General features: G+C 54.7%; 7 protein-coding genes across 7 annotated transcripts; 2 read left to right on the top strand and 5 right to left on the bottom strand.

Annotated features, from left to right (window-relative positions):
• Nucleotides 1-2285: 2285 nt before the first annotated feature.
• Nucleotides 2286-3892, top strand: NCS57_00570700 (BZIP domain-containing protein; the record flags this gene model as incomplete). The annotated part of the gene is made up of 2 exons (XM_053055619.1): nucleotides 2286-2574; nucleotides 3336-3892. 2 exons carry the CDS (start codon nucleotides 2286-2288, stop codon nucleotides 3890-3892), a joined length of 846 nt encoding a protein of 281 aa, XP_052914574.1.
• A 635-nt stretch (nucleotides 3893-4527) lies between these two features.
• NCS57_00570600 (uncharacterized protein) lies at nucleotides 4528-4938 on the bottom strand (the record flags this gene model as incomplete). The annotated part of the gene is made up of 1 exon (XM_053055618.1): nucleotides 4528-4938. The coding sequence occupies one exon, from the start codon at nucleotides 4936-4938 to the stop codon at nucleotides 4528-4530; it is 411 nt and encodes a 136-aa protein (XP_052914573.1).
• Nucleotides 4939-6022: 1084 nt separating this feature from the next.
• NCS57_00570500 (Aminotran-1-2 domain-containing protein) lies at nucleotides 6023-8270 on the bottom strand (the record flags this gene model as incomplete). The annotated part of the gene is made up of 8 exons (XM_053055617.1): nucleotides 6023-6041; nucleotides 6099-6329; nucleotides 6384-6463; nucleotides 6516-6639; nucleotides 6693-6705; nucleotides 6762-7125; nucleotides 7185-7660; nucleotides 8174-8270. The coding sequence occupies 8 exons, from the start codon at nucleotides 8268-8270 to the stop codon at nucleotides 6023-6025; spliced, it is 1404 nt and encodes a 467-aa protein (XP_052914572.1).
• A 3771-nt stretch (nucleotides 8271-12041) lies between these two features.
• NCS57_00570400 (VWFA domain-containing protein) lies at nucleotides 12042-13085 on the top strand (the record flags this gene model as incomplete). Its single annotated transcript, XM_053055616.1, has 1 exon — nucleotides 12042-13085. The coding sequence occupies one exon, from the start codon at nucleotides 12042-12044 to the stop codon at nucleotides 13083-13085; it is 1044 nt and encodes a 347-aa protein (XP_052914571.1).
• Nucleotides 13086-14076: 991 nt separating this feature from the next.
• On the bottom strand, nucleotides 14077-16331 carry NCS57_00570300 (uncharacterized protein; the record flags this gene model as incomplete). Its single annotated transcript, XM_053055615.1, has 4 exons — nucleotides 14077-14531; nucleotides 14581-15688; nucleotides 15740-16192; nucleotides 16254-16331. The coding sequence occupies 4 exons, from the start codon at nucleotides 16329-16331 to the stop codon at nucleotides 14077-14079; spliced, it is 2094 nt and encodes a 697-aa protein (XP_052914570.1).
• Nucleotides 16332-17812: 1481 nt separating this feature from the next.
• Nucleotides 17813-20097, bottom strand: NCS57_00570200 (uncharacterized protein; the record flags this gene model as incomplete). The annotated part of the gene is made up of 7 exons (XM_053055614.1): nucleotides 17813-17914; nucleotides 18095-18145; nucleotides 18211-18221; nucleotides 18284-18513; nucleotides 18563-19030; nucleotides 19079-19387; nucleotides 19442-20097. The coding sequence occupies 7 exons, from the start codon at nucleotides 20095-20097 to the stop codon at nucleotides 17813-17815; spliced, it is 1827 nt and encodes a 608-aa protein (XP_052914569.1).
• Nucleotides 20098-20703: 606 nt separating this feature from the next.
• On the bottom strand, nucleotides 20704-21920 carry NCS57_00570100 (Ceramide very long chain fatty acid hydroxylase; the record flags this gene model as incomplete). Its single annotated transcript, XM_053055613.1, has 2 exons — nucleotides 20704-21097; nucleotides 21151-21920. 2 exons carry the CDS (start codon nucleotides 21918-21920, stop codon nucleotides 20704-20706), a joined length of 1164 nt encoding a protein of 387 aa, XP_052914568.1.
• Between the last annotated feature and the right edge of the window lie 1268 nt (nucleotides 21921-23188).

Genomic DNA, 23188 nt, shown 5'->3' with positions numbered 1-23188 from the left:
GTGGAGACTTGTTTGATAATGTCGTCTCTTCATCACCTCCAGACGACAAGCAACCAAGATGAACAGGGCTCCTGCGGCTGGCAGACTCCCCACGCGCACACAGGGAATGACCTCCACTGTGCCTAGCCTAATGGGCTAAGATCAGCCGCAAAAGCGCACGAGGGTGTCTCTGAGGCTGGATCGTATGCGCATGGAGCGACAAGACAGGGGCTTCGTTGACGGATGTCTCAGAGTGTCACGAACAGACGGCGTGGGATACGTTGTAATGACCAAAAGCCGTTAATTATGGATTCACTGAGTGGGACGCAGCTGTGAGTGAATCTTCGGGGAGTCTCTTGAACGGCGAACGGTACCGTGTCATGTTGCACCCGATGTGGTGGATGTCCCCAGTTGCTGCCAGTCTGGAAGGGATGCAGATCCTCGAACTACTTTGTCTTTGACGTTGAAGTGTCGTGGGATGTTTGCGTATGCCTTCCTACTCCATGAGTTTTCGGTCCGGGCAGAGTTTTTCTGTGCAGGGAGTAGGAAAATCAAAGTTGTGTGCGCGATATTCATTCACCGACTTGGAGGCTCCCGGTGCCGGACACTAGGATGTCTTGGGCGCCATACTTGGAATAATACAGTTAGAATCGACATGGTTGACTCGTCTTGGGCAGAACGAACTCCCCGAAGGCGCCCGGTTTTGCCACTGTGCTGGGAGAGCTGAAGGGAGAAGGCTGTTGGCTGAGAGCGCTGGCTGGCTGGCTGGCTGACTGTACCTGTGCTCCCACTTTCCGCGTGGCTAACGCTAGCTTCACGCGACCCTGAACGCTTTGCCGAGTTTTGTTTCCCATGCTGCTGTGCCGAGCTCTGCGCGGTTGTAAATGCTGGGATGTTCTCCTCTGACAGCGTGCTACTGCTGTACGTACGTGTTAGTAGTATGAGGTGAGTGGAGTGCTGTCGTCTGTCCCAAACCACGGACGAACCCCGAGGACGAACGGGCAGAGACCAGGTTGGAGTGACCTGGCATGACCCCGTACGGGATAATCACTCATACGAATCGAGAGATTGGTGCATATTGTGGTGACAGGTCTGGATCCCCAGCATGACGGAGAGGTTACCCGTGAAATAAAGAGAGAAAAGAACCCACGCGCGCCCACTCTCCAGATCCAGGACGACATCAAAATCTGCAGACAAGCGACAGGGGGCGGGGAGTTCAAGTGAGTCGGCGTGTGTGAGCATCCCAACGCAGGGTCCCGGATGTTCATGGGTTTGGGTTGGGTGTGGTGCCGTTGACGTGGGGGGATCCATCCTGAGTCTCTGAGAGGGGAAATCCATGACGGCGCTCTCATGCGTGATTGTTAAGCAATCCCCAGGTACTCGGGTTTGTAAGCAGCGACTGCAACTCTGCCTTTGTTGCGTTGAGGGGTACCGAGGCATGAAAGGGGAAACGCATTGAGCCGTCATTGACGAAAAACTTTGAGTCTATAGATGTGAAGATGGATGAATGAGTGAGTGAACAACACGAGATGGACAAGAGATGGCATCCCAGGTGCCTGGGATCCAGCCCTTTCCCTGGATCCAAGGATGATGGATGGGTGGTGGTCCATTGGATTTGCCAGGATTGCCAAGGCCCAGGCTGCCCACGCGGAAGATGAGAGAGTCCATTACAGGGCCACCTCGCTACAATGGGCCGCTAGACCTCTCCAGGCGCACCACCGTGGCCACCCATCCCACATACTGTTCTCTCGCTGTCCAGTCGCCGCCGGCTGCTCACTGCCCACTACCCACTCTGCCCACTCCATCCGCTAAACCCACTGGCACCTGGTGCGGTAGGTGGCTTCGGCGGCAATCGGCCTCGCCAGAGGCGTCCACTTTGAGCAAAACCAACCTTGCCCGCCCGGGTCCAAGCACTCGTTCCGTTCGTCGACGTTTCCTTCTTCCTCCACTTCCTCCCCCAACATTCGAGACTGACTTCTCCTTCTTCTTTTGACCTCGAGGAGACAGACGCCCAGCGAGAATAGACTTTTTGCCGCCGCCGACGACCAGGACGACGACAACACTCGACGCCGACAGCAAGCCTCGCCCTTTGTCGCCGCGATATTCATTGAGTCACCAAAGGCCAGGCCCGACAAATTTGTCCCGCAAGCCCGCACAAACCCCGCTCCCTCGCTATTTATTTTTTGAGTGAGTGAGCCGCTTTCGGCCTCGAATCTTGGACAACAACTCGACGCCAACTACCTGAGCAAGAGGAGGAATCTTTTTCTTTTATTCGTTCCAAGGTCCAACCGGCCACATCAGTCAAAATGTCCAACTACAACGGCCGCCGCGGCCCCAATGTGTCGCAGTATCTCCGCGACCTCAATGCCATCAACCGCCAGGAGACTTCCAATGACGAGCCCTTCAACATGGAGGAGGACCTTGCTCTGTTCACCAACACCCAGTTCTTCGACTTCGAGACTGGTCAGAACACCGACTACCAGGCCCATCCCGTCAAGACTGACATGGAGGCTCCCCCGAGCACTTCGCCTTCCGACGGCATGACCCCGGCACCCTCTGTCGTGGGCGACCTCTCCAACTTTGATTTCATCCAGGGTGAGTTTTATCGTCTACGTTTTGTGTCGAGATTCAATTCCCGGAGGTTTGGGGGCAACTGCCGAGGGAGGGGAGTGAGAGGTTGTCAGGCTGGGGGTGAGAGTGAGGCACAGCGAGCGAGTTCTGGGCATCATTTTTCACCAAGGTTAGCAGAGATATTGTCGTTTCAATATTTCTGCAACTGAAATGAGAATGATCTGACCAGAAACCCGTGCGTTTCCCCGTTCTCTCATCTCAAATCTGCAACTCTCCCCTCTCCTCGCGGGGAGATTGCATGGCCACGATCCAAGCGGACGGGCGAGAATGATACATCTCATGCTGGTCCCTGATGGGCAACGAGCAGCGCCTCGACCGCTTCACTAACGGGCCAAACCCCCACCTCCTCTGAATCTACCCTGTCGCCTTGTGTGCATGGCGCCCTTTTGTCATTGGGACATAGTTGTCTCCTCCAGATGCAGGCCTGCTCGAGGGTGGCCCGCCTCGGGGGGTCAAGCTTGATCTCAGTGGCTGGGCGGGCGATGGTGTCTATGGTGCAATATCTCGTGATCTGCCGACACCGATCACGACATCGCCTCTCACCCCTGCACCTCACCCGTCCCTTCCCAAGTTGGCAAGGCCTCTTCCCCAGGCCTCATGGCCTCTGCTTCAACATCAACTATTCTTCAATCGTCCATGTCTACCTACTATCTTCTTCTCCTCTGCCTCTGGTCATGACATTTGACTATTTGTTCCCACTTGGACTGACCACCGAACGATGGCAGGTGACTTTAGCTTCCCCGAGTTTACCAGCGCCTATCCGTCGACCCCCTTGAACGGCTTCGCGGATGGTGCTCAGAACTTCCAGGCCATGCAGCCCAACCCTTCTGCCGCCTATCAGCCCGTCCCCCAGCAGCAGCAACAGCCTGCCCACTATGGCCAGCAACCCGCCCCCCAGTCCGCTGAGAAGCGCAAGTCTGAGAGTGGTCCCGGCGTGGGCCGCTCCCTGAACTTCGAGGAAGCCTCCCGCCAGGCTGCCGAGGAGGACAAGCGGAGGCGTAACACGGCCGCCAGCGCCCGCTTCCGCATCAAGAAGAAGCAGCGCGAGCAGGCCCTCGAGAAGTCGGCCAAGGAGATGTCGGAGAAGGTCACCTCCCTCGAGAGCAAGGTGCAGCAGCTCGAGATGGAGAACAAGTGGCTCAAGAACCTCCTCGTCGAGAAGAACGAGGGCAACGACGAGATCGTCACACTGTGGAAGGAGTTTGCCGCCTCCAAGACTGGCGGCGACAAGAACAAGCCCGAGTCAAAATCTGACTCCCCCGTCAAGGAGGAGACAAGGTAATCCGATCGTCAACAACAAGCGACACACAACTCTCGGTGCGGCGCAACGACAGCTTACGGGAAACATGTGTGATGCGGATCTCGGGAGGCCGGCGGCGTTCTTCTGTCTGGGTTGCATCAAGTGGACGGGGTGGTGGCGTTTGATTTGAATATTGCGAGACCTGGTCTAGGGGGGAATCTACAAGGAGTATATGTGTGTGGAGGTGCCAGAGGTTGGCCATGAAGGCTGCCCAAGACAGACGACATACAAGATAAAAAACATGTGAGGCTCGGCAAGGGTGTTGGTTGAGATGGTTCAGTGGATGAATGGACAACACGGCTGTGATGAAAGCAGCTGGCTAGAAACAGGTCCTGGTTTGGGATGACAGGAGACAACCTGGGAGGACATTTTGTTTTGTCTGCAATGATATCAACGGGTATACGATAATTTCGATCCGTACACTTTTCTTTTAACATGTTCAACACATCTAGACTTCTCATTTGCATCTCCATGGTGTTTCTGAATCATGTCCACTCACTCTATCCTCTTCCTATGCATTGCCGTCTCCTCTTGCCGTGTCAGGCTCTCGTAGTGTACACTCGGCTCGTCGCTAAACTCTATCCCTCCCCTTATCTCCCCAGCCTCCTGGTCTCTTTCTACTCCCCCTTCTGCTTCTCCTCCTCGGCCTTCTTCGCCTTCAGAGCCTCCAGACGCTGCTTGTTCCTCCTCCCCAGCAGCCTCAGCGTGGCCTCCCTCTCCCCCTCGGTCATGCCCGCCCAATTACCAACCCTCCCCATCGACCCGTCGGCGTTGACCACGAGCGGGCCCAGCGCGTCGAGCCGGACGGACTCACCCACGCGTAGCGCCGTCACGCCATCGCCCCTGCCGGCGACGGCGGCGGCGGTGTCTTGCTCGGGCGCCGGGAGTGGAAGGGGCTGCTTCTTGTCCTCCGGGGTGGACTCGGACATGTTGCCTGCTGCAGACGCCTGTGAAGGCTTTGAAGATGACGGTGGAATAATAGTGCTGTAGAGGCGTGTGAAAGCAAGGCGTGGCAGCCGCGTGAGCATGGCTTGCGAGTGTAGTTGTAGTTGTATGTGGTGTATACGCTGTTCAGGATTGATTGCTGATCGCAAAATAGCCGCCGTAAGCCTCAACTACCGACTTCAAGTGTGACCAACTCGGCTGTATAGCCAGAAACTCAAAAAGAGACAGCGTAGCCCCCTCGTACTTTTGACAACAAGGCGCCGAAAAAAATATCAACCTTGGCAGAGAAGGTCAAGGTTGTAGTAGCAATTGCGGCGGAGCTTTGTGGAAAGGTGAAGAAAGTGAGAGATGGAGTCTGAACCAGCCACTCAGAAGTCTCGGTCTGACGGCCCGCTAACTAAAAGGGAACAAAGGGCGACTACACAACACCAACGACCGATCTCCTTGCAACTTTTTTAGAATATCCTTGTCTATTAGAGATTTGACCATGCGGGGGATACGGAATGAGGAATGGAGCAGTAACCACATTGAGGCCCAAACGGGCAGGTTCTTGCTTCTTCTCAAGGGAGATCGGAACTGCAGTGCTGGACAAGGAGGGCGGGTGGGCAGATCTCCGCCGCGGGATCCGATGATGCCATCGAGACCCTGGGGGCTTGTCGAGGGCCGTGATAGGCACAGGTCGTCACGTTGGGGATTCGAGGCAGGCATCTGCGGGAGCAGGGGCGATGGCGAGATGCAAACCTGGGGTGAAATAAGACGTGATAGATGCAGATATGCGGTGGAATACCCGCATATATGGCCTCGGCGTGGGATGGTCATCATGATAATGGACATCCAAAGGATAGCAATGGAAATTGTCGGTTCAAATTCATCAAATCCAGGCCTCTACAGGGCTTGCTATGCAAACGCCACCCAACACTGAAACAAGCACCGTCAGCTAATGTAATGTGACGGTCCGACTGCCCAATCCTGGCATAGCAGGTAGGTAAGTGAAAATGCCAATCCACAGGGCAAGCCTGAGCGTAGCTTTCCTATGGGGTCACTCCAGAGTTTGTCTATAAAAAGACTTCCCTTCCACTCCTCCTTGTGCACCCAGCTTTGACTCATTGGCAGTGACACCAAAGCACAACGGCCATTCCATGATGCACCCCATCCATGACACACCGTCTAAGTAGACTTGCGGTGCCTGCGTAGTCGGTCAGCTATCGTCTCATGACACATGCATCAGATGGCAGCAACTTACTTGTGGACAACACGCTCAATAGCATCCATGCCCATCTTGAGCACGTCCATTCTAGGACCATACGACAGACGCACAAAGTGGTGGCAAGGGCTGTCAAACAGGTCACGGCGGCGCGAGGGGTTCAGGTCGAAGAAGATACCAGGAACCACAATCACCTTCTCCTCCAGACAGGCCTGGAAGAAGTTGAGGCCGTCCGCAATCGACTCGGGGAGACCCTCCAGGTTAAGCCAGCTAACCGACACTTAGTCCCACTTGAACAACCTCAACCGAGACAGGACAACTTACAGGTAAAAGGTCGAGTCGGGCACGTACTTGATGACGAAGCCCATCTCGCGGAGGCGTCGCACAACGTAGTCACGCTTGTCCTAGACAATAGTTAGCGAGGTGCAGTTCACGCTGGTTGCCACCTAAACTTACTCGGAAGTGAGCCTGGAGGTGAATCATCTCGTTCTGCACCAACTCGGGTTCGAGCATGGGAATGGCCGCCTCCTGGAAGGGGTGGCTGGCACCACCATCGAGGTAGCTACCGCAAGAGCCGATGCTAAATAATGTCAGTGATCCGTAGCCTCGAGTGTAGATTTATCCGTAACATACGCGTTGATGTACTCTGCGAGGCAAAGTTAGCACTGAATCATGACTCTTCTGGTTGCATACGAAACTCACCCTTGGGACCCAGGATCCAGGCAATTCGCCATCCGGGAAGTCGGAAGCGCTTGGTGAGACCATCGATGATGAGAACATCGTCCTCGTCGACATCCTCAACGTTCTCGGCAGCAGAGATGGTGGTACCATCACAGTTGCTGGTGTAGTTGTAGCCCGAGTAGAACTCGTCGCTGATGAAGGTGGCACGGTCACGGCAAATGTCCTGAATCTCGGCAAGCTCGGGGTTGGCAACGACACGGCCGGTAGGGTTGCGAGGGTTGGAGGTCAGGATGACCGAGGTACCACGGGCAATTTCCTCAGCGATCTTATCGGGGTGGATATGATATCCATCCTCCTCAGACAGAGGGACAGGGATGGCAGCGAACTAGACATGATCAGTCAGATTGCGGCTCTGTGCTGTTTGGTAGGCCCGAATAAACTAACGTTCTTGAAGAGACTCAGCATCTCATTGTAGGCCGTATAGTCAGGCAAGAAGAAGGAAAGGTACGAGTTTCCGAGGACAGCGGCAATTCGGATGAGACCAGCACGGCCACCGGGAACGATGGCGACGTTCTCCCAGGTGTACTGACTTTCCTTGCCCTGACGGTGCATGTGGTTGTAGAGCTTGGCGACAGCTTCTCTCAGGGGCTTGATACCCGCTGTGGGACCGTACTCTCGGCCGGCCATGGAGATGTTGATGGACTCGGGTCGGGGGAAGCATCCCTGGATGTCATCCTCAACCTCAGGGGCACCCTGACCGAGGTTGGCCCAGAGGTCGGGTTCCTCGAGGTAGCCATACTCGGAGGCTCGCTCTGTGCACCAGATGACACCGGTGGATGATCGGCTAGCGTCGAGGCCGGCATGGGGCATGTGACCCTCGTGGGCGCTACGGAACTGACGATGAACCTTGGACTGGAACTCTGCAAAAGGTCAGCATCTATGAATTGGATGTCTATTGTTGCTCATTGTGTTGTTGTTGTCTGTCAACCTTCAGGGTCTGACAATGACGTTGTGAGGATAGCTCCCGCTGCAGCCAAGCTCGGTGGTGCAGCTGGGTAGGGCGGAGCTTGGAGGGGTTCGCAGAGCGGGGCCTTGCCAGGGTCGGAAGGTGCAGGGGTAGGGACTCGGGAGGGAGGGGGAAGGTGACGCCCCAGCCAAGGTGGCGCCCAGCCTGAAAAGGCGGGACGGTGAAGGAGGTGAGGTGAGGGAGGTGAGAGAAAACGGTGAGGGTTTTGACGACACGCAAAAGCTGAGCTCATGCGATCAAGCCATGAAGCCCGGGTATTCACGAAGCGCAACCGTTCAAGTGGGCCAGAAGGGCTTGGAGGGGGAAACTGAGAGCTTCACAAGAGAGGGGAAGCTCTCGTGCGGGGGAAAGAGGCGGCGAAAAGCCACACCGACAACGAGAGACAAGGCAAGGCAAGTAAGCGTACCGTTTGTCGACGGCTCGCCCATGCTAAAGCGACGAGCGAGGGTCTTGGGAGCGCCAGTATGGCGGTTAATAGAGAACTTGCGACCACCGAAAGACATGATGGCGATAGATCAAGATGTGGAGGAGAGAGGGTTGGTGTATGTATTGAAATCTGGTCTCGCGTATCTCGAGTGCCAGAGATGCTCTTTAGATAAGATGGTGCTTGCACGGTTGGGAAGCAGCTGGTTCAGGCATGCAGACAAGAGATGATTTTCTTGCCGGGGAGAAAAAAGGATGGAGAATGAACAAGGGGAGGAGAGACGGTGAAGGGGATGAGCTCAAGGAAGAAGAGGAAGAAGAGAGGAGAAAACACGATGGGGATGTTGAAAGGGGGATTGGATATAAGTGCAAAATGGCGTCGGGTCGCACACCAAAAAAATTCGGGGGTGGGACGGGGGTCCGGCGGCCGGGGACGGCGGCGCGAGTTTGAGGCAGGCTACGTTTTGGTACCTCACGATGCTCCGTCAAGTGCCACTCAGTGTCCAAACTGGAGAAGCCATTCGTAGAGACTGACAGCGTCACCTGGAACCAGGTTCTTCGGTCACTGTCCACCTTGGGCTGGTCTGTGAGCGTTTCTGCAGTAAGAAGCGGCGGGGAGGTAGGTGCGGGAGCACTGACGCTCGACACATGGACAGTGGGAGGTTCTAGTGGTGATGGGCATCGTTTGCTGGGCTGCAATTGGACTGAGCTTGGCTTGGGCTGGGCTGGAGATGCCGGCCAAGCAGGATTGATGGATGGATGGATGCATTAGATCATGGGCAGCGGCAGCGGCAGCGGCAACAGGCTTGCCAATAACTTACCAAACAGCGACAGAGGATATGTCTCATGTTACGAGAGGACAGTAGGTACCTGCTTCACTACACTTACATGCTGGCAATGGATCCATGACACGTCCGTTCCCGACAGATTTAGATGATGGAGCATGCCACTATTCAGAAGCTTCCAGTAGTCGACGTCCCATTGCAACGGCAATCCTGGGGTAAACGTTCCCGTTCCGGCCATCTGATACGACTTGTCAGGCCGTTCGCGGGCGTGGTGGCGGTCGAGACGCTTCTCTCGAAGGAGTAGAGCCTGGACTATCAAGGCCTATTCCCTACCCGCGCCAACACCGCCACACTTTTGACACCTCGTCCAACCATTTGCTCCCCCCGACTGCGGCGGCGACTACAATATTTCGCAAAACAGCGATGCCCCCTTTCACCGGTGCCGAGACTTCCTGATGCTCTGCACACTTGCCTCTCTGTCTCTGCACGCTCGGTGGGAATAGCGGCAGAGTGACGTACTGGGCTTGCCCTGCTTACGCGGAGATGCCGGGGCTGGAGCAACAATGCAATTAGCAGGGAAGAGCTGACCTCGATCCCGTCTCAGCCAGCACATCTTGGCGACCATGGTGTTAGTCCAAGCAACAGAGAAAACATTGCATCTTTTCTGAGAAAAACCGCACATCGCAATTCCCAACCTCGGGAGCAAACTTCTTTTACCCTTCCCTTTCCCCATCCTCCAGCCCAATCTCGACCCAACCCAACGACCCCCCCGTCTCAACGTCCCGCCCAACAGCGGCATCTTGGTGATCTTACAGGTGCACGCATCGAAATCGTTACTAAATCGTTACCCTGCTGGAACGGGCACTCTGGTCCCTTCCCCGGTGGACCAATCCCACAATATCTTAGCTCGCATAAATCGGGGACCCAAGTCCACAGAGTGAACGAGACTCGCCCGGATCTCAGCTGCCGACCCGGTCCCCCTTGACCCGCTGGAGCATTAGCATTTCTCTTGATTCATTATCACCAAGATTCACACTCAGCGTCCTCCACGAATCAATACAGAATCCTTGACAGCCTCAAACCCTTGAACCCTTGAACCCCCATCCATTCTTCGGCGGACGCGAGGCCTCCTCTGTTTACCCCCTGGATCTGGCTGGGGGTGCCCTGGTGCCCTGGTAGTGACCAGCAAATGGGGAGGCCTGGGAACCGGTTATCGAAGCGTCTCGTGTGGACAAGCTCACCTCCCGGTGTGGAGAGGCAGGGTGAGGGAAGCACGGGCTGGAATGGCCCTAGAAGCTCGCTAGAAGAACCAGAAGCAGCATCACCACGGTGTAGGTTCGGAATGGAGGCATGACGGCCGCCCGGTTGGACCCGATGGTCGCGGGCCAAACGAGGGTCCAAGGGCCGCCCCGAAACTCGCTGACACTGCGCCAGGAATCACGAGACGGGCGGGCGCTGAGGTCCCTCGACTCGGGTTGTCATGGCGTCAGAACACGTTGCGGTGGAATGTTTTGGGGGTTTTGACAAGGGGACTGCTTTGCTCACCGTGCTCACCTCGAAAAGCCCTCAACTAGGCCCGAGGCGGGAACGGTCTCGCCGTATCACGGTCAAAGGTGACCATGTCAGGGAGTTGAGCGTTTGATTATTCGCGCAAAACTCTCTTTTTCTTTCACTCTTTTACTAGGGTTGAAATTAGGGCATGGGATGTCTTTTGGCCCTTGAGAAGACGTCGATCCACCCTGGCCTCAGACAGACATCACGCCGTATTGTTATCTGAGCCTCTCTCACCCCTTTGGCCGCTTACTTGGCAGTGGAGATGACCTTCTCAGAAGCCTCACCGAACTTGCCCCGTGTTTTCAATGCCTTGGACGCAGGAGCATTGTCATTTTCGACAGACGTGTTGGATATGCCACGACATAGCAAGCCAATGCTGACTACCTAAGAGAGGGGCTCGTTGCTACCGATACATTCGCATATGGACTTGGTTGCGGCTCTTTGGCAGACCGCTGGCGGTTAGACTGCGGCTCTGTTTACCATGGCCGCGACCTTTTTTTCTGGGGTATGGAAATGGAATGCTTCAGGTTAGCCATGAGACGCATATGAGACGGTGCCTGAATGCCTTAGTGAGTGCCTGAGAGGCTGCGAAGATCATGGGTCTCATGCACGCCATCAAGGCTGGGGCAGTGAGTGTCACCAGGGGAATAAGCCGAGCCAAGGCCGGCTTGGATTGCAACTCGAAATCGGGCAGCGAGATACAGACAGTACATGAGAGGCGACATGGACAAAAGTGCAATCGCACTGAGGCGATATAAGAAGGTGGCGACTTGCCCCTATCTCGGATTGTCTCTCTTTTGTCGATTATTTCTCTTCTGAAATGTCCCGACAGTCAGGTACCCAGGGGTAACGTTGTGTTTGACAGCTGAGATCTAGTTGTTTCTTTGTGGCGGTGGTTGCCTTGTTTGCGGCTGTGCTGACAGCCCAACCTGTGGGGAACCAAAAATATCGCTGCAAACAGATGGGAGCGATTCCGCTAGTCTTTTTGTCTCCGCGCGGCCAAGGTGGAAGGCGAACCACTGGACCAGTTTGCCTACTGCTCCCAGGGCGCAGTTCACAGAATGCGCAGCGTGTGTAGAGAACATTGCTGCTCCATGTAGAGCGATAGGTACCTAGGCGCTTTCACTAAAGCTACACTACTAGGGCTGTGTTCATTTCGCCCCCTCCTTCAATCTCTACAACCATTCCTTTGATACACATTCTTCTCACATATGACAGCAAGGCAGATCGATAGGCTTTAATTCTAATCCAAACCGTATGCGCATGTAGTATATAGAAGCGGGCATTTGACTTATAAAGGTTCATCATTGTCACCATCACCGCCAGCACCGTGCACAACTTCACCAACTCATCAAGCCACAAAGAATATCTGAACAGACGCAAACAGTCATTGATTGCTTTATACTTTAGGCTTTGTTCTGCACTCAAAGGATTGTGATTCACAGTGCTTTGAAACATACTTTATAAACGTCTTATTCGAATATTAAAAGAGACTCTTCTCTCTCCGTCAAAATGCCCTTCCTCCACTCTCCATCAACACCGCCAACCATGTTCGGCCGCATCAAGGACAAGTTCTCCAGCAAGCGAAGCTCCTGCGCATCCCCACAGGATCGGAACATGGCTCCTTTCAACTCAAACAATCCATTCTCTGACGACTGTGAGCTGCCCTCGCCTCTGTGCGACGATGACAAGCCCCGCCCAGTACTGATACCTGAAATCACAGTCAACGACGCGCCTCCCGCTTACTCCCCTGTGGATGAAAGCAGAGCTAGGTCTAGAAAGCCTACGCATCTCAACGTCGGGGCCGGCCGTCGGGGCGCTTCGCCATCTCCCAGCCTTGCCAGTATCACCAGCGCCGAGGACAAGTATGCCTTCCTCTCCACTTTCGACACCATCTTTGTCATCGATGACTCTGGCTCCATGTCCGGCCGCTCGTGGCGAGAGACTCGTGATGCCCTCGCCGCCATCACACCAATCTGCACAGCCCACGACCCAGATGGAATCGACGTCTACTTTCTGAACCACCGCTCCAACAGCTCCGGATCAGAGGGCCAGGCTCCCGGCGGATACTACAACATCCGTGACGTTCACCAGGTAGAGCGCCTTTTCAGCTCCGTCCGCCCAACAGGCGCCACCCCCACGGGAAACCGCCTGCAGAGCATCCTCAAGCCATACATCGCTAGCCTGTCCCGTCGACCTGACAGCATGGACACGACCAAGCCGGTCAATGTCATCGTCATCACCGATGGAGCTGCTTCGGATGACCCCGAGGCCATAATCGTGCACAACGCCAAGAAGCTCGACGCCCTCGAGGCGCCTCCTCACCAAGTGGGCATCCAGTTCTTCCAGGTCGGCAACGAGCACGGTGCTGCTGCCGCTCTGCGACAGCTGGACGATGATCTCGAGGATCAGGGTATTCGCGACATGGTCGACACGGCCACTTGGAGCACCAACGGCTTGAAGGCCGATGGCATCCTCAAGGTCGTTCTCGGCGCCGTTGTGCGACGCCTGGATCGCCAGTCCATCCGCAACTCTGTGGACAGCCGTCGCCGCTAAGCGAGCTTTTTCGTTCAACACCAAAGGCTCTTGTCTGCCTCATAGATTCTGTACTTTCAAGGAGTTCAGGGGGGATTTCAGCCCACTAGACACGGGCACGGCGGCTTGCTTTTGCTTTCTTCTCTTCGAGTTCATACTTTCACTGTACTTTTTACAAACAGTTGGCGGCTGGGTGGCAGACTTGACTTTATCATACCCCAAAGAGTTCATAGACAGGCACTGGATGGATGGTAAGACAAAAACCAGGTTCAACAGTACTGGTCCGGTGATACCCCCACGGGAGCACTATCACCACAATCACACTCTTTTCTTTTCTTTTGTGTTGAGTTTTTGTTATCGAGATAGAATTATTAGAAACATAATAACACTACAGTTCGCATCACTCCTGATCCCCAGTGCCTCGGTCCGCCTTGGATATGTCCCCCATTCGAAGTTAGCGAGCTGTCGATAAAGTAGTTTCCTCCCAGGACTGCTTAGTGATTTCCCCCGTTGTAATTCCCCCCCTGATAGAATTCTGTTACTCTGAACCCGAACCGCCAAAAGCCCCTGTTCCCAGTAATATCCACCCCGGCAATGACAGAAAACGAACTCTGATCGAAAACGTGATATTAGTAGTATTGGGGGAAGGGAGTCAAGTTCTTTTATCCTTTCGTGAGATAAGAACTAGGTATCGGGGTAATAACGGTGGGAAACGAACTCATGGCCCGGGAATCTAAAAAAGCAAATGACCATGAACGCTGAACGCCTGGCTCTGGTTTGGTCTTGGCGTCCTGTGTTACGCCGTAGGGAGAAGAGACATGTGTCTTCTCATGATGACCGGATATCGTGATTAGTCGTAAGAAAAAGTCGTCAAAAGAAGAGCCGCTCGAGTTGAGAGGCGATGTGTAGTGTTTGTCACTATCATCGGAAGATCCCATCAGATGTAGATGAGTTCTTGTGTGAGTCTTAGTGTCTGTCCATGACTCAGGGGTAGATGCAGCAGGACAACTTCTTACTGCATGCAGACCACATCAGCCAGCGAGACTGAGTGAGCCGAGATGTTGGCGCCCGTGTCGTTGCGGCAGGTGATGACAGGCGTGGTGACGAGGGCCACGCGCCAGTGCTTGGCCTGGAGCTCCATGGGGTCCATGTTGGGCCAGATGGGCACCATGGACTGGCACGAGAAACGGCTGCCAACCTCGGGGAACCGGAAATCAAACGTCAGGCGGCTGCTGAGGATACGGCTCGACAGGGCCCAGGCGGAGGCGGCAACGGCCTCGAGGTCCCGGTAGGTGGTCGCCGGGTTAACACCGGGGTTGAGGAGAGGCTGGACCATGCTGATGAGCATGTCGGCAATCTCGTCACAACGGACCTTACTGAACTGGGGGTACTGGTCGAGCTTGAGGACAGAGTCGATGAGACTGGCCTGACGGTCGAGGATGGGTTGACGGTGAGCCGCTGGCTGGCCTAAAGAGTTGATTAGCAGGTGCTGAGGCGGAGAGAAAGAGACACATACCCTGAGTTCGCTCGAGATCCTTCTCAACCTCGAGGAGGCCGTAGGTAGCATCATTGTCGGCACCAGCCCAGGCACGGGGAACCCAGACGCGGTTAACAATGTAGTCGACAACAACACGGGTGACGAGGCACGACTTGGAGCTCTCCTCCTTGAGGTGGTACTCAAGGTAAGAGACAGCCTCTTGCTCCATCAAAGGATGGTAGGTGGCCAAGAGAACAGGCCAGACCCGCGTCTGAGAGAGGTCAGTTGGCTTGATGTAAGTGGGCAGGTTGGCATTGTTCTCGACAAAGTTGCGGATAACAGTGTACAGCTCCATCATCTGGTCGTTCCAGGCCGCGATGGTCATCTCGGTGATGTGGATGAGGGGGCCAGGGAAAGGGGGCCGGGTGGTCAGCGCACCAGGAGGGGCCGTGAAGTCGGGCGAGATGGGGTCGCGGAAGCGGCTGTACTTGTTGCGCGTGTTGGAGGGAGTAGGAGGGAAGAAGTCGCGGCGCTGGCCGTGGCCATAGGGACCAGCATCGTGGCGAGGGAAGTTCTTGTCAGGGTGAGTGTACGACTGAGGGTAGAACTCGGGAGCGTTGGGGCGATAAGTGCCGTTGCTGAAGCCTCGTCGAGAGGGAGCCCGGTTAAAGTTAGGAGGCTGGATAGGACCAGGGACAGGACCAGGAACGGGGCCGGGGCCGTTCATGGGGTTCATAGGGGAAGGCCCAAAGCGAGACTGAGCTGGGGTTGGGGGAGCCCAGTGGCCGAATCTACGATCGTTGGGCATGGTAGACGTGGGACGGGGAGGCAGTCCATGAGGTCCAAAGCGAGGAGGAGCCACAGAAGAAGGACGGCCAGGCTGGAAACCGGTAGGAGGACGATGAGGCTGCATCGTGAGGTCGCCAAAGACCTGCGAGAGACCCTTGGTGTCTCGCGAGTCAGTCTCGTCACGACCCTCGGGGCGCAACGACATGATGGACTTGTGGACGACATCCTTGTTGGGACAGGCGTCGGCGATGGTCTCAATGACGCGGGCCACGGAGTCGGGGCTGGGGTTCTTCATGACCCAGAGGGATCGTCGGCTGTTGACTTGATCCTCGAGATGCTTGATGGTGTCTTCAAGCTGCTACAGAGGAGTCAGCTACTGCGATGTGAGTTGAAAGCCTGGACAACATACCTTGATCATTCCATCACGGTCGGGAGACTTCGACTTGGAGTCCTCGGAGCCGCCCTCCTTCTCCTTGAACGACTTGAACTCACGAGTGAGGTTCTGCAGCTCCTCCATGACCTTGGCAACCTCGGCCTCAGCCTCCTGGCGCTTACCCTTCTCGTTGGCCAGCTCGACACGGAGGTTACTGATCGTGTGGTTCTGATCGTCGGCTTCGGCCTTTGCGAGGTTGGCCTCGATGCTCATGCGCGCGATGGCCTTGTCCGTGTCCTCGGCATCGAGCGTCAGGTTCATGAGCGCGTCAACGAGCTGGCTCGTCTCGGTGCTGACGATCTGTCCGACCTCCTGGAGCTGCGAGACGATCTCGTTGGACTCCTTGGAGGAGACGCCAGGCATGCGGCGGAGGGACGTCTGGATCTTGACGAGAATCTCCTGAGAGGCGCGGGCCTTTGCAAAGGCAGGCTGCAGCGAGTTCAGAACCTTTGTGCGACGGTCGGGGTTGGGATGAAAGAAAGGAACTTACGTGATTGTTGGTCATCTGCTTGATCCTTTCAGAGCGAGCAGCCCCGGCGAGGGGAGTCGAAAAGTTGATGGACAACATCTTGCCCGCGGGCTTTGTCTCTAGACGACTTCCGCTGCTGGAGGACCACCGGGACGCGACCTGGGACTCTCGAGAGGAACTCTGAGAACTCGCGAGAAGATTGAAGGTCATTATAAGACCGAAGAGAAGAAGCCGATCTGATGGCGATCGGGGAGAAAACACAGCGTATAGCTGACGATGGAAAAGGGTAGAAGAGGGGGGGTGGGAGGAAAAGTGGTTGTGGTGGTGGTGAGGGGAGGGGAGGAGGGTGAATGAGGAGAAGACGGAGAGAGAGAGATGGGGAATCAAGTTTTCCTGTGCGGGTGCCCGTTCCTGAATTCTAGCACGCAGGTTAGTTTTCTTGTGTGCGTTCTGTTTGTCAAACCGAGGGCATGGGATCAAAGTCAGGGCTTGGATTCGAGGGGGAGAGGAGGAGATGAACTCGAGGTCAGTCAGGTGGCACCAAGAGATTCACTTGAGAACACCCCAATATTGGTTGGAGGGAAAGGGACTGAAGAGACTGTGCTTCTCAGTGCTTGATCTTGGGCAGTTGAGAGCTGTCGGTGGCGAGAACCGTCGCCAGTTGCTGCCAGCTGGCAGACGGTGATGGCCAAACTCCGCAAACACCAACCTCAGGAGGGACTCAGGGCAAATCAGAACGCACAGAAAGCCCTGGACGAAAATAAGAGCAAAGAGAGAGAGAGAGAGAGAGAATGGGAGAAAAACAAACCTCGACTCTGGATGACAGAACACCAGATGAAATCAGGAGTTAAGGCGCGATGATACCAGCAGCGTGCCTTGGGTGCTGGTTTCTGAAAAGAAGGGATCTTGAGAGATCTTTCTTGCGGAAGGGTGCGAGAAGATGAAGCGAAGAGAAGAAGGGAGTGCGAGGAGAAAAAGAGAGGAGAGTTCAAGAGTTCAAGATCGGAGCGCCGGCTTGCCATTCTACTCCACTACCACTTGGTCAGGCGGCTCGAAGTCGACCGTAACTCAGATTCGAGCAAACGAAAGAAAATGCGCCAGGCATGAATTCTAGCTCGTTTGCTTGGCACTCAAGGACTGCTTTGGGCTGTAGGTCACAAGCTAGATGCCCCCAAAGCCATGCATCCATACTTGCACCTAGGCAATTCCACGAAACTATAACACTACATAGATATCGCTCTCTGGTAGCACCACCCCCTGGGCGAGCTCGTGGATAAGTATGGATGAAGTATGAGACGACCTAGCTGGAAGACCCAAGCCCTACTAGGAGACATTATAGCATCACCGATATCAACCTTGAGTATGTTTAGCAAAGTATACCAGATGACCATATAATACCTTGATCACACACCTCACCACCAAGTACAGTCACATCACTCAATGGCACCCAAGTTACAAGTAAACACAATCTATATTTTGCACCAAACTACACTACACTGACAACAAACGACGGAGGTCTGGGGAGCTACCCCTTCTTGATCGAAGGAGGAGGGCCATCCTAGGGTTACAAGACATCAGCATTAGACCTTGCGACTGAGCGAGCGCTGAACCTGGGATACATCGGTGCCGATCCGGAGGGGAGAGGAGAGGGTCGGGGGTCCAGATTGTTGGGTCGAGTTGAACTGAGAAAACCTGCGACATCGTGACATGATATAGTTAAAGAGGATGTGACGCCTTGAACTTGTGAACCTTGATGCATGAAATATGAGACGGGATTTTGCTGTTGGCGATAGGTGATGTTGGTGGTGGTGGGTGGGTGGGCGGTCGTCGATGTTGCTTGGGACGTCGAGTTGTATACATACAACCTGCTGCAACGGCAGACAGGCTTCCGGAAGAAAAAAGAGACTTGATGTCTGTTGATCACCAAAAAGTCTTAGTGACGCTCCTGTGCCAAGTGATTGGTGTGAACTCTGCTAACCTGCAAGAGTCCTAGAGAGCTTTGTTGACAGGCCAACATTAGCTTCAGATTGCCCGAGTACGAGAGAACAAACTGCTGTAGACGGCATCTACAACAGGCGACGCGTCGATCATCCGTCCGCCGAAGTACCGGCCGTTGAGGCCCTTGATGGCATTCTCGCCGCCCTGGACTTTGTCAAATTTGAGATAGATATCGCCCTTTGAGTTGGGGTCAACCGAGATGTGGACGACATGCCCGTACCGACTCTCGGCCTCTTGACGAACGTCGTCCTCGAGCTCCTTGACCCAGTCGTCGCCCTCTTCCCTGTATGCGCGTTAGCCATCTATTCCAGAGAACCTAGGTTATCACTTACTCTTCAGGGTCAAACATGTTGTGAAGAACAACACAGCGACTAGCCATGTTGACATTCATAGGCAGGGGTTTTGTCTCTGTCTTGGGCTTCAGGACCTGTCGCTCGTCATTGCCATTGGTGTTGGTATCATCGGTTCTGGCAAGCTTCCTCATCAATGCATCGCGACTATAGTTGTTAAAGTTGACTCCCGCCACATCCGTGTCGTCCAAGGCGCTGGAACCTCCAGTCTTCTCGCTGTCGCGGCCGCCAGCTCGATCAAATGTCGAGGATTGAGGGCCACGTCCGCCTGAACCTGAAAATGCCGAGCCCTGGAAGGACTGGTTCTGGCCGGAAAATCTCTGCAGCATGTTGGCAGTACTCTCAGGGGTAAACTTATCGTTTCCGAGACCGACGCGGATGGGACGACCAGCCAGGTCAAAGCCATTCATCTTCTCCAACGCCTCTCGTGCCTGACCAGCATCGCGGAATCTATCTTGATGTCAGCAGAGAACAGTGGTAATTGGGGATTCAACATACTGGACAAAGCCATAGCCGCGGCTGCGGCCATTCTCGTCCTTTTGGAGTTGGACAAACTCGAGCTCACCAAAAGGCTCAAAAACCGCTTGCAAATCTTGCTCGGTGACGTTGAAGTGGATGTTGCCCACGTAGAGACGGTGGAAGGGGATGGAGTTGGGATGGGGTCCCGACGCTTCAGGGTTGCGAGCCTGGCGGTTCTTCTCGGCCTCTGTCACCTGAACGATGACAGGAATTCCTAGGAGTTTTTGTCCAGTAAGTTGAAGGGCCTGGGTAACGGATTCTTCGTTTTTGAATTCGACATAACCAACTCTGTAATCGTGTCAGCAATTGTTCTTTGTGAAACATAATCATGGTTCAACTCACCCCTTGGATCTTTGGCTGATACGATCTTTGACAATTTGGGCCTCATTGACAGGGCCCACCTTCTCAAAGAACTCCTTCAGCTCACGGGTACGCAGACGGGCGGCAAGCTGCTGGACAAACACCGTGCGACGATCCCGCTCGTCCTCCGTAAGTTGTGGCGTGCCGTCGCGCTTGGGCTCCCGTCGATCATCATCCCGGCCGCGTCCATATTCACGAGGGCGTCGGTCGCGGTCTCGCCTGTCACGATGGTCCCGGTCGTCGCGAGGGCGGTAGTGGCGGTAGGGTGAGCGTGATCGTGATCGTGAGCGTCGCCCTCCTCTGTAATAATCGCCGTCTCTGTTTCGGCGTGAGTGACGGCGATCATCATCGCGGCTTCGGCTTCTCCTCCTACTCTTGTGGCTGCCTGCGTCGCTTCGGGGTGTTCCTACGTCAGGAGTGCCTCTGCGGCTTCGAGTCGGGCTGTCTCTACGGTCCCTGCGTCGGCCGTGGTCGCGGCTCCTGCTTCCATCTCGATCACGGCCACGGTCGCGTTCTCGGTCTCGATCACGGCGGCTGGGGGCCTCGTCTCGCGTCCTATCCTCAACAGGGCTCTTCTTCTGCTCGGCCGAATCTTTCGCGGTGGCGTCGAGGAGTGCCTCCACGTCCAAGGTAGCCATGGTGTCTAGTGTTGTGGTGTCAGGTGAGTTGGTAGATGCTCAAGATCAAGACTCCCCAAGTTTCTTGATAACGACAGAGAGATGATTGATTTCTCCTGCGAGCGGTCGGTATTTGTCGTCGATGCGTCCCTGAAATGTTGGGGGAAAGGATGCCTGAAAAGACCCATGAATCTAGCTTTTGGGCCGAGCCGCAGCTTCAAGAGCAAAGTTTCCACGTGACCTGCCACGTGGCACTCACCGCAATCTCCACGTCGGCCTCGCCGGGCCAGACTAGAGGTATCAGGCCTCAGCGGCCTCAACGCAAGTAAACGATGTGACAAGTGATAGTGTGAATAACGATCGATTATTATTTGTTTCTCCAATACTAGCTCTACCATCAAGCGTACAGTCCCGAGCATTAAAACTATCCATAAGAAATTCTTTGCCGTCGTAAAATGCCCTGCGCCTGGCAAAGCTCGTTACCGTCCCTCAATCATGATTGCTTTCGTCTGACTCCCAAACTCCCATCAATCCGAACCCCATGCTTTGTAGTCAGACAATATTTACTCTGCCCAGAAACTGATTTTCTAAAGCTGGACAGTAAAGGCATATGCAAGATGAATCAACTTAGTTTGTCTTTTTGACGTTGTAGATGAGCTCAGTGCCAAAAATGGAGTCCCAGAACTTGCTCGTGACGCCGAAACCGAGCTCGTAGTCGAGGAAGTGATGAGCAAGATGGTACTTCTTGAGTTCCTTGTACCAAAGAGGCAGGTTCTGGTGGTGAAGGAAGTAGTGTGTCAAATCGTAGCAGATGTAGCCAAAGAGACCACCGGCAAAGGCTCCGGTAGCGGCATGCCAGCTGTACGCAAAGACGGCATGTGCGAAATGCCAGAAAGGGTAAGCCAAGACTACAAAGAGCGTGGGAGGCATGACGAGACGATACTTGTCCATGGGGAGATAGTGATGAATGCCATGGAGCAAGAAGTGCAGCGTAATGCCCACACGGTTGTCGGGCAGATAGCTAAGGCCAAGTCAGCACGAAATCATATAATATTTGGAGTCATAAGCACTTACTAGTCGAGGTGGAACAGGAATCGGTGCAGGACGTATTCGATAATAGACCAGAACCAGAATCCAAAGGCAAAGTACCCAGCAGTGTAGAGCTGGTTGTCATAGCCCTGGGAAGCCATGTAGACGGCATACACGACGCAAGGTCCCCAGACGGTGGGAATCACCCACCAAGGGGTCTTGGAGAGAGGCTCGAGGAAGTTTCCGAACAGAGGCGCAGACTGGCCGCCCTTGTAGTGGCGAGGGCGATGAACCTGGTCAAGGTAGAACTCCTTGGAGAAGCCACCGAACCAAATCTGAGGGAAGAGGGGCCTGCTCAGATCAAGGAACTTGTGCCTCTTGTAGTCGTTGTCGAAATCCGTATCCTTGCTCAAGTCCTCGGCGCAGGACATTCCGGTTCGAGGGTGGACGTAAGGCTCGCCGTTGGTCGTGGCATCGCCGTTGGCCACCTTGGCAACTCCATTGCCATTGGCATTTCCATTGGCATGGCCATTAGCATGACCATTGGCGGACTTTTCGGAAATGAGGAAGCCGACCAAAGAGTCATCGAGGACGTCGTATGCGGCTTCGGAGTGCTCGTGGGAATCAGGATCCTTGAGGATCTCTTCGATATCGCGGCCGGCGTAGTCGAGGACAAGATCAGCGCCGCCGGGGTGATCATCGGCGAAATCGGTCACATCGTAGACCTTGTTGCCAATGGAGACGTAGCAGGAAGTCTTGGAGTTGTGTGCTTCGACCTCGGCACGGGTGAAGGTTGGAAGGGTTCGCGACGGCATGTTGAAGCGGCGGTGGAGATGACAAACAGGTGGGAACGAGTGAAAGTCGAGACTGCAATTGAAGATCGATGTGATCAAACGGCGCTCAACTAGGAGACTATCCTCGCGGTGCCAGCCAAGGATGGGTGAAGCACGAGGACGAGAAGCGAAAGGGGGGCCAGGCAATTGCGATTGAAACGTAAAGGAACGGATGGGGAGTTTATATCGAGGCAGCAATCACTGGACGGAATGGAAGGGCGGCAAAGTTGGAGTCGCAGGGGTCCAGGGTGGTTTTTTTTAATGAGGATCCCCATCCGTGTTAGCAGCGGAGTGGCGCTACAATGACCGCAAATAAGGCCACATTGACGGGTGCCACGGGGTAAAGACTTGGGACTCAGATTATTTGCCGGAACGACGAGCTCGGCGCGATTAGTATTCCAATGAGCGGTGGGCGATTGGCCTCATGGGAGCGGAGGTGGCTCATGATGCGTTCAAGTTGATCACAGCTCATCGGAGCTATCCAAGTTGGTGATATTGTAAGCTGGCTAGCGTGGGAGAGGCTGAATTTCCTATCCAGGAAATTAAAGATCTATCGCAATCAATCAGTATCGATCAGCTATCACGATGCCTCGCTCTTGTTCTTGACTGCCTCGACCGGGACGCTGGAAGAGGCGGACAGACAAGCAGACAGCCCTGACGCCGCGCGCATCGGAGTCTGCAACTTCCGAATCGTCCGAGCAGGGGATATTTGCTGATGGCTCCGAGATGAAAACCGTGTCTTGCAGCTCCATTGTCGAACTAATGTCAGGGGGTATTTTCCGAACGATCCGGATCTGCCTCTAGCCGTTGAGGATGGATAGAATCAGAGCTGCCTCCACTTCTTTTCATAACTGTTTACCTCTGTTTCTGATTCACTGTTATGGAAGTTTGTCTCTAGCTGAGGCATTGGCATCCATGCTGTCAGCTCCCTCCTCCAATTCCGCGTGTCACCTCCCTCAGCCACAAGCGTGTTAGCTCATGCATGGCGCAGATCGACTTGCATGTCGAGGTTGAGCTTTTGCTGACGAGTCCACAATCATGCTCGTCAGCTCCCTGGGAAGATGCTTATTCTTATTCGCAACCGAGGCATGTATCGAACGAGTAAGCGGTGGCCAGTGACGGACTCTTCTCGAATGGGGTGGTGATTAGGGCACACTGAATGCGACAAAAATGCAGTTGATATGGGCAAGGATGAACTGATGGTGGGAGCTTTCTCTTCTGTTCAGTATTCAAGTCAAGTTCCCTCTCGT

The sequence above is a fragment of the Fusarium keratoplasticum genome, chromosome 4 (genome assembly GCF_025433545.1).
Source record: "Fusarium keratoplasticum isolate Fu6.1 chromosome 4, whole genome shotgun sequence".
Taxonomy (NCBI): domain Eukaryota; kingdom Fungi; phylum Ascomycota; class Sordariomycetes; order Hypocreales; family Nectriaceae; genus Fusarium; species Fusarium keratoplasticum.
The sequence above is the reverse complement of the archived record's forward strand: the minus strand, read 5'-3'. Positions and strand labels throughout refer to the sequence as shown.